Source organism: Vicia villosa, unplaced genomic scaffold (genome assembly GCF_029867415.1).
Source record: "Vicia villosa cultivar HV-30 ecotype Madison, WI unplaced genomic scaffold, Vvil1.0 ctg.001953F_1_1, whole genome shotgun sequence".
Taxonomy (NCBI): domain Eukaryota; kingdom Viridiplantae; phylum Streptophyta; class Magnoliopsida; order Fabales; family Fabaceae; genus Vicia; species Vicia villosa.
The window spans coordinates 229,471-239,332 of record NW_026705789.1 but is presented as its reverse complement, the minus strand read 5'-3'; the positions used below and the strand labels follow the sequence as shown (position 1 = coordinate 239,332).

The window sequence follows — 9,862 nt, the reverse complement described above, 5'->3', positions numbered from 1 at the left end:
TTAATTAATTCACATATAATAAATTTCATATAATTTATGAGTAATGAATAATAATAATTATATATTTTGATATAATTTATGAGCTATAAATAATAATTATTATATATTTCTAATAATTATTATATATTTATATATTTACAAAAATAATTAAAAAAGTGAGTGTTTTAATTTATATATTTATATATTTATATAATAATTATAATAATTATTATATATTTATAAAAATTATTATATATTTATATAACAATTATTATATATTAATTATAAATATATTTATACATTTATATAATAATTATAAAAATTAAAACAATAAGTGTTTTAATTTATAATAATTATTATATATTTATATACTAATTATTATATATTTATATACTAATTATTATATATTTATATATTATATATTTATATATTTCACTTACAAAATTAATAATTATTAATTTACAAATTTTATATATTATATTATATTTAATTCTATATAATTCAAAATTCACTTATAAAATTAAAATGTTTTTGATTTATATAAGTTAAAAAATAATTTTTAACTTTAAAATTGTCTAGAAAATTTTGATTCACCTTAATTTTATTGATTCACCTTCATTTTATTGATTCACTTTCATTTTATACCTATTAATTGTATTGATTCACTTTGATTTTAATTTTTTAATAATTATTGAATTCTTTCGGAAGTGTATATCCGAAACATTCAAAGACCAATTTGGTCTTGGAATATTTCGGATATGTATCTCCGAAGACACCCCCTCCCAAAAAAAAATGTTTTTGGAAATGTATCTCCGAAAACCCAAAAAGGAGGTGTTTTCGGAAATGCATCTCCGAAAACATCTTTTTTTCGTGTTTTCGGAAGTGCATTTCCGAAATAAGACAAATTTTGAAAGAAAAAAAAAAACGTTTTAGAAATGCATTTCCGAAGTAAGGATATTTTGAATTTTTTTATCAGAGGTGACCAAGAAGATAGGGAGGTGGATAAAGAAATTTCTTTTTAGATTATACTGAATCTTTATTTTTTTTCATTTTATGTTATGTGATAAATTTATGTTCTATTTATGTTCCATTACTTATATTTTTCATGTGTCATGTTACATCATCCTCCATCAACCGAAGTTAATTGGACAGATCAATAGTATGAACAAAAATTCAAAAGAAATATTGTAGAAGACTAAAAACTAAAATTGATATATGTAAAACAACATCAAACTTATCTTACTCTAAATTTTATTTTCCTTCAAATTCTTACTAATATAAAAAATTATTAACCTTTCATCACCAAAGGTAAAAAATAGTGAAAATGTTCGATGAAATCACAAGCAAAAGACAGCATCTTTATCATCACACCCCAAAAGAATTTGATCATGTCACTCCTCTTATCTGACCACAACAAAAACAAAACACCATCTGTCAAATGTCTCTCCACTCCACACTAAACTACAAAAAAATCTATATATTTACTGTCTAGCCTAGACCTTACAACAATCTGATCCAACCCTCACTTTCTCTCTTACATTTCATCAAAATCAATAAAGTAAAAACCATTCTATATAACACACTCAACTCACTTAGTGATTTTTCTTATGGATAAACCTTTTTACTCATATACAACTATTATTTAAATAACAGTTGCATAAAGATTTTTGCAATTTCAATTGATATAGGGTTGGATATTAGTTGCGATCATTACAGTATAAATTAATTATTATTTATTTGTTATTATAAAAATGTTAAATAATTGTATTAGTATTGACACCTTCTAATACCAATTTGTCGCGGTTGTTTTTCGCAGAATCGAACCGTGTTTTAAAATCTTTCCTCATATCTTGTAAATTTGACATTCTTTTCATTTCCTAACATTTGAACTTGAAAGGAGGCAGAGTATAACTGTCCCCTAAACGCACCCCAAGACATGTCTTTTGTTTGATCCAAACAAGGAAATAAAACGACAAATTCATCAACAAAAACGACCTATCAATAACCAAAAGCAAAGTACATCATACTCTATTCTAATTTTCAACTTTAAACTTTCTTCTTCTTCTTCATCTCATATTCAAATAAAAATCCCGCTACCCTTTTCTTTATCATACTCAAATTCAAATCTTTTGATTCTTTCTTCCATTGCTTTTTGTCATTGAAGAGTTTCATTATCAGAAAAGAAAAAAGAAAAAGAACACAATTCATAAGTTTCTTTCTTTCTTTTCTCTACTAAGTTATTATAAACATGAAACTCTTCACATCATCATCATCACCTTCATCTTCATCGACTTTTAGTTTCGACCCGACATTTTGCAGCTCGAAAACTATAGCTGCAGGGTGTTTCACAACCATTTTTCATAGGATTAGAGAGTTTCATTCAAAGTTCACAAGTGAAAAAGTTCAAAAGATCAAAACTAACACTATATCTATATCTAATAGTACTATAATTTCTTCTTCGCCGTCTTCGTCTTCTTCTTGTATAGTTGCAAGGTTAATGGGTTTGGATTCAATGGCAGAGAATAAGATAGAGACATGTTCTGAATCAACACAAAGTTCAAAAGTTCACTCTGTATCACAAGGTTTTGAGTTGCTTGAAAATGAGAACTTTTTGGAGTTTAGCTTTGAGAGTGGAAGTGAGAGTAGAAAATTCAAGTCCAAAGGGAGAAGAAAAGAAAAGGGTTGTGTTGATTTGAAGAAGAGGAGGGAAGAGAGGAATGAGGTGAAGAAAAACAAGAGAGAAATGGTGAATGATGGTGAGTTTCAGTTTGAGAAGAGTTTGTTTAAGGAAGTTGGTAATGGTGAGAAAGTGAAGAAGAGAAAGAAAGGAAAAACATGTTTTGTGGAAAATAAGGTTGAAAGTGAATGTGGTTCAGAAGATTCTAGTCCTGTTTCTGTGTTTGATTTTGAATATGATGTTTCTGGAACAGGTTTGTTTCTTCAATTGTAGTTTAACTTTTTCTTAGTTTTATGGCATTGGTTTATTTAATTACTAATTGTTCCGAGAATCAACTTCAGTTGTATGTCACTGCGGTTACGAGGTATTGTGTGTTTTGGTGTGAGAATCATCACGACTATCTCCTTTAGAAAGGATGTTTAGTTGAATTTAGGTTTATGAATGTTATATATAAACTATCTTTAGTCTCGATTATTAAATAATGTTAGACTATTTTGACCGGATCGGAACACTAACCAATTATACATAAAATTGTTGCAGATGAAGATCTTTGTGATGTGGCTATGAGTTGGAGAAGAAAATTGTCACCAGTGCTTGAAAATGATCAGCTCTATATTCAACATTCTGATAGTAACTTGATGAATGAAGAGATGGAAGTTGAGGAAATTGAGAGCAATATGCATGAAGGATCAAAGAAAAAAGAGAGGCGAAACAATGAGTGTGTAGATATTTGGAGTAAAATATGCAGGCTAGTTGAAGATGAGTTGGTTGGAACAAATGGATTACAAGAAGTAAAGAGGAAACAAAGTGATTTTGAAAGTTTAAGTGCTGATTTAGAGATGGAGCTTTTAGATGATTTGTTAGATGAGCTTATAGATCAATTTGTTACTTGTTTGTAACTTTTTTCTAGTAGAAATTAGATATCTGATGCGCGCAACTACTTAAACTAATCTCTCGAACTAGAAAGAATTATAATGGACGGCAAAGTTTTTAGAGAAACCTTCTCTTAAACTCGAAAAAATATTTTACCATCTTATCCAAGTGATATTAGTAGCGTGTTTGGAAATGCGGTAGAAACAGTGTCAGACGTGCGTTTGGCCAGAAACTCTAATTTGTAGCTTCACAACTCTACGGTATAAGTGCTTTGGAAAAGTATCAAAAATGCGTATACAAAACTAGAAGATAATCTAAACTTGCAAATTTAGAATATGTAAAACAAGCTAATTAATGAATGAAGAGTAAATATTTTAATTCTCCTCTTATTATTCAACCTTATAATCCTTAAAACTAGCTCAAGTGGTAGCAGGAATTGCTATGAATATGTACTTAACCCCTAGGTACATGGTTCGATTCCTGCGGGAGGCAAAAACAATATTTCTTGGGCAGCCGATAAGCGGACCTAGGGGGGATTATTGATTAAGCCGGTAACATGCTCGGTTGGCCGACACGGTTGATGCGTGCAGCGGATATCGGGGTGTTACACTCTGTACTCACCTTGGATTCGTTGCAACACCATGGTGCTAGCCTGGATTTAACGCTCGATTTCTGAATCTATTGCTAGGTCTGTTCTGTGGATTGACACTGCAGTTGGTGTGTGGAAGAACTTGAAGACGCGTTTTTCTCACAGTGACATCTTTCGTATCTCAAATATCCAAGAAGATTTGTATAAATTCTGCCAAGGTACCCTCGACGTTTCTAATTACTTTACACGATTGAAAGTCATGTGGGATGAACTTGAAAATTATCGCCCTATTCCTTCGTGTTCTTGTGTTATACCTTGCTCGTGTGATGTTGTTACATCCGTTAAAAGATATCAAGAACAAGATTATGTGATTCGATTTCTAAAGGGATTGAATGAGAAATTTACTCATTCCAAGTCCCAAATCATGATGATGCATCCTCTACCTGATATTGATAAAGTGTTTTCGCTGGTTATTCAACAAGAAAGAGAAATGACTAGTTATGTTTATGTGGCTATTCTGAGTGTTGGAAATTCAGATGAAGTTGAAGGAATGAAAAACACTTAGAAAGGGGGGATTGAATAAGGGTTGTCTCTAAAAAAGGCAGATAAAAAATAATCACACGGTTATTTTTATCCTGGTTCGTTGTTAACCAAACTACTCCAGTCCATCCCTTACAGAGTGATTTACCTCAACTGAGGATTTAATCCACTAATCAACCTTGATTACAATGGTTTTCCACTTAGACAACTTCTAAGTCTTTTAGAGTATACATATCACAATTTGATCACTCTAGGAATTTCCTTTTACAAAAGTAAACAATAATACAAGAGTATAATGTGCTTCTTAATAAGCTATAATCACCAAGTGATTTTTCTCTCAAGATTAAGTTCTAAACACTCACTAAGATATTACAAGTTGTGAGGTTGAAGATGAAGTTTCTTTCCTGTTTTTGAGTGATAACGTTTAGAAATAGTTTGACAGCGTAAGGTTACTTAGAGCAAGCATTCTTAATTGCTTCAGCATCAGAAATTCTCTTTATAGGCAGTGAGAAATGTGACTGTTGAGTAGCATTTAATGTTTTGCGTGAATAGTACACTACTGCATTTAATGTTTCACTCTTTTGTCAACAACCTCGAGCCATGCTTCAACTGCTCTTGCTGACTTTGCCTTTTGTAGCTTCTAACGTTCCTTTTGTCAGTCAGACAAATTTGACGTTGTAGCCTTTTCATCTTGTACTTGCTTCTGGACTCAGACTATTAGAAAGACGTTTGTATATCAGAGTCTTCAGCGTTGGTGCAGAAGCAACTTCAGTCATCAAACTTTGGAAGTTCTTTGTAGCGTGATACCATAAGATCTTCAGAGCCTTGCTTCTGATTACCATTTTTTGATGCCTTCTAGATCTTGTTCTGATTTTCTCAAGACCATCTTCTGATGTCTTCTAGACCATGTTCTGATGAAGCAATCCAGATCTTCTGGGTCAGAGCCTTTGAATGATGATTTAATGCATACTCTTTTAGACTTTTCATGAAATGGGAAACATGAATAATTAGAGTACCACAATGTCTTATACAAAATTCATATATAATATCATCAAAACTAGAAATATCGATCAGAACATTTCATGTTCTAACAGAAGTTGCAGATTTACAATTTCAAACTGGTAAACCTGGTTACAATGCTAAGGGCAAATCTCAATATTCTAATGCTCCAAGAGGGCACACTCGGATCTGTACACATTGTGGAAGAACTAACCACACAGTCGATACATGTTTTATCAAACATGGTTATCCCCTAGGTTTTAAATCAAAAGGGAAAACAGCCAATTCTGATTCATCAAATCAAACAATGGCCAATGCCAACCATACTACAGAAGTTGCCTCACCTGGTCTCACATTCACCCAGGAGAAATACAACAACCTATTGGAACTTCTTCAACAATCTAAGACCAATTCCAAGGCCAACTCTTGTCCATCTCGCCTCTTACCTTGAGTTCTCATGCTTCAACTAGCAATGGTAAGCACCCTCATCTTTGGATATTAGACACAGGTGCCACTGATCATATTTCCCATAATATAGCTCTATTCACTAATCATAATACAATACCTCCTATTTCTGCTAGCTTGCCTGATGGATCTCAGAGTCATGCTTCTATTTGTGGCACTGTCCATGTTTTTACTTCATTAACTCTACATAATGTTCTATCCATACCAAGTTTTCATGTAAACCTTATTTCTATTGCTAAATTAGTTTCTAGAAATAACTGTGTTATCCAATTCAATGCTCATTCTTGTCACATCATGCAGAGTCATTCCAAGGCAATGATTGGTATAGTTGACCTTCAAAGGGGCTTATATGTTCTTGACTCTACAGGACAGCATTCTTCACATTCTACTATTTCTAATAATAACTGCAATCTTTGGCATTTTTGTTTAGGGCACATTTCTGATATTGGTTTACAAAATGTTTCTAAGATTTTCCCTTTCATTTCATGTAACAATAAGGCTGCACCTTATGACTCGTGTCATTTTGCAAAGAAAAAGAAACTTCCCTTTCCTTTAAGTACTTCTCATTCTGATTATACTTTTGATATCTTACATGCTGACTTGTGGGGGCCTTTCTCCACTATTTCCACTCTAGGCCAAAAATACTTTTTAACTTTAGTTGATGACTATTCCAGATTTACATGGGTAATTTTTTTGAAAACTAAAGACCAAACTAAGCAGAGTCTTATACAATTTATTAAATATATTCAGAATCAGTTTCATAAAACTCTCAAATTCCTTAGATCTGATAATGGCACAAAGTTTATAGCTATGGCTTCTTTTCTACAATCTAAGGGCATTTTACATCAAAGATCATGTGTTGAAACACCCCAACAAAATGGGGTGGTTGAGAGGAAACATCAGTATATTTTAAATGTTGCTAGAGCTTTATATTTCCATTCCAATATCCCTTTAAGTATGTGGACTTTTTGTATTCAGCAGGTCATCCATATAATAAATAGGCTACCTTCCCCTTTGCTTAAGTCAAAATACCCACATGAGTTGTTGTTTAATGAACCTCCTTCTTTGATTCATTTAAAAGTATTTGGTTGTTTGTGTTTTGCCTCCACATTGCTACACCGTAGGACAAAGTTTGATTCTCGTGCCAGGAAATGTGTGTTTCTGGGTTATAAGGCACCAAGGGATATATTGTTTATGATTTCCAGCATCATAATATCTTTGTTTCAAGAAATATGGTGTTTTATGAAAATAATTTCCCTTTCAAAAATATTGCATCATCCACTAATCCATCCTCTAACACTTCACACTACCACACACTTGATGATATTGACATTGTGGTCCCTGTTCATGATAGTATCACAGAAGAAAGAACCCTTGTTTCTGACTTATCCCCTTTCTCTGATAGCCCTGAAATCACATCACCTTTACACATTACTAGTCCTGCTACTGCACCTCATAACCAACATATTATTGACAAGCCTAATGAATCTGTCCTTTCAGATTCCTTAAACTCTCTTTCTGCAGCCAGTCCTTCTCATCACCTTGAAATATCTGCTAGTCCTGCTCCTGATACTTCTTCCCATCCTTTACCCTAGCAGTCCCAATATTACTCCACCCAATAATGCTCATCCTTTGAGACAATCCACTAGAGTATCCAATCCACCTAGTTATTTAGCAGATTTTCATTGTTATCATGCATCCACTTCTATACCTCTTTCCCATATTCCTCATAAAACCAACTATCCCCTTTCATCTGCCCTCTCATATCATCACTGTTCTCCTACATACAAGCATTTTTGATGCAACATTTCCTCTCATACTAAACCTAAATCTTTTCAACAAGCTAACAAATCAGAATGTTGGCTACATGCTATGCAAGCTGAGTTGCAGGCTCTAACATCTAACAACACCTGGTCTATTGTAGACCTTCCTCCTGGCAAGATTCACCTGGATGTAGATGGGTGTACAAGATTAAGTATAAGGCTGATGGCAGTATTGAAAGGTACAAGGAAAGACTTGTTGCCAAGGGTTACACACAAATGGAGGGTGTAGACTATTTTGACACATTCTCCCTGTTGCCAAGATTGCTACAGTCAGAGTGCTTTTGGCAATAGATGCTACTAGAGGATGGCATTTGGAACAACTTAAGGTGAACAATGTCTTCCTCCATGGAGATCTAAATGAAGAGGTATATGACACTTCCGCATGGTATTTCTGTTTCTGATCAAAACCAGGTATGTAGATTGCACAAGTCATTGTATGGCCTCAAGCAGGTAAGTAGACATTGGTACTCCAAGCTTTCTACTTTTTCTTATCTCACTGGGATATTGTCAGTCCCAAGCTGATCACTCATTATATACTAAGTCTACTGCAAAGTCCTTCACTGCACTTCTGGTATATGTAGATGACATAGTATTGGCTGGAAACTCTTTGAAGGAAATTGCTCATGTTAAACACCTTTTAGATCAAAAGTTTAGAATTAAGGATCTTGGTGCTTTGAGATTTTTTCTAGGTTTTGAGATTTCCAGGTATGATGCAGGTATCTTCTTCAATCAGAGGAAGTATACTCTTGAACTTCTGGAGGACACAAGTTATTTTGCTGCAAAACCCTCTCATGTTCCTTATGATCCTACCTTGAAGCTCACCACCACTGATGGTGATCTTTTGTCTAAACCTGCCACATACAGGAGGTTAGTTGGAAGGCTGGTTTACTTAACAAATTCTCGTCCTGATATATCATATGCTGTTCAAAACTTAAGTCAGTATGTATCTCAACCTCGAGCTCCACACTTGAAGGATGCTAATAGAATTTTGAGATATTTGCAAGCATGTCCTGCTAAAGGCATTCTCTTCTCTTCTTCAAGTCAATTCCAATTATATGGATTTGTTGACTCTGACTGGGCAAGGTGTTCTGAGACTAGAAAATCTATCACTAGTTTTTGTGTCATGATGGGCGACTCTACTATATGTTGGAAATCTAAGAAACAACAAACTGTCTCAAGGTCCTCAACAGAGGTTGAATACAGAGCCTTAGCTTCTCTCACTTTTGAGCTTCAATGGCTCCAATATTTGTTTGCAGATCTGCAAGTCCAATTCTCAAAGCCAGCTTCTGTATTTTATGATAGTAAATCAGCTATTCATTTAGCTCACAATCCCACATTTCATGAGAGAAACAAACATATTGAGCTAGATTGTCATGTGATAAGGGAGAAGCTCTAGTCCAAGCTAATGCATCTGGTACCTATATCTACTACAGCTCAATCAGCTGACATTTTCATAAAACCAGTTCATGCTCCTTCTCTATCTAATGTTGTGACCAAGTTAGGACTATGCAACATACACAGTCCAACTTGAGGGAGGGTATTAACTTAAGTATTCTACTTTATACTTGTATTCCAACTGTACATACACTATATTTAGTTAGTTAGATGATACACTATCAACTTGTACTTAGATATATAAACCTCACTGGTGTATTTTAAAAAGTAATCAATGAAACAATATTTTCATCTTTACTCTACTCTCTTTTTCTTCTTCCTTTCAACTGCATTTTCTGTTTCTTGATCCCATGGCGTATTGTGCTGCCATTGTTATCACACGTAAATAAATTAATATGTTTCACACCTCAAACACACATCAAAGCTATTTTGTAACAAGACTTAAATAAATTTTGTAAGAAGAAGAAACTAAAAATATTTTAAAAATATGAAAACTAACGAAGAGAAATTGAACACGAAGAA

At 33.3% G+C, this 9,862-nt stretch overlaps 2 protein-coding genes across 2 annotated transcripts; both read left to right on the top strand.

Moving 5' to 3' along the window:
• The first annotated feature begins 1,932 nt into the window (after nt 1–1,932).
• LOC131637246 (uncharacterized) lies at nt 1,933–3,655 on the top strand. The gene is made up of 2 exons (XM_058907829.1): nt 1,933–2,909; nt 3,197–3,655. The coding sequence occupies exons 1-2, from the start codon at nt 2,228–2,230 to the stop codon at nt 3,553–3,555; spliced, it is 1,041 nt and encodes a 346-aa protein (XP_058763812.1). The 5' UTR covers nt 1,933–2,227; the 3' UTR covers nt 3,556–3,655.
• A 4,339-nt stretch (nt 3,656–7,994) lies between these two features.
• Nucleotides 7,995–9,341, top strand: LOC131637241 (uncharacterized mitochondrial protein AtMg00810-like). The gene is made up of 3 exons (XM_058907823.1): nt 7,995–8,124; nt 8,216–8,310; nt 8,457–9,341. The coding sequence occupies exons 1-3, from the start codon at nt 7,995–7,997 to the stop codon at nt 9,339–9,341; spliced, it is 1,110 nt and encodes a 369-aa protein (XP_058763806.1).
• The last annotated feature ends 521 nt before the right edge of the window (nt 9,342–9,862 follow it).

Bases quoted from the DNA above. Each gene is read 5' to 3' on its own strand.
- LOC131637241 (XM_058907823.1), top strand. From the start codon at position 7,995: ATGCAAGCTGAGTTGCAGGCTCTAACATCTAACAACACCTGGTCTATT. The intron at 8,125-8,215 runs GTACAAGGAAAG...AGATTGCTACAG, and splicing joins GCTGATGGCAGTATTGAAAG to TCAGAGTGCTTTTGGCAATA. The intron at 8,311-8,456 runs GTATATGACACT...GGATATTGTCAG, and splicing joins ATGGAGATCTAAATGAAGAG to TCCCAAGCTGATCACTCATT.
- LOC131637246 (XM_058907829.1), top strand. From the start codon at position 2,228: ATGAAACTCTTCACATCATCATCATCACCTTCATCTTCATCGACTTTT. The intron at 2,910-3,196 runs GTTTGTTTCTTC...AAATTGTTGCAG, and splicing joins ATATGATGTTTCTGGAACAG to ATGAAGATCTTTGTGATGTG.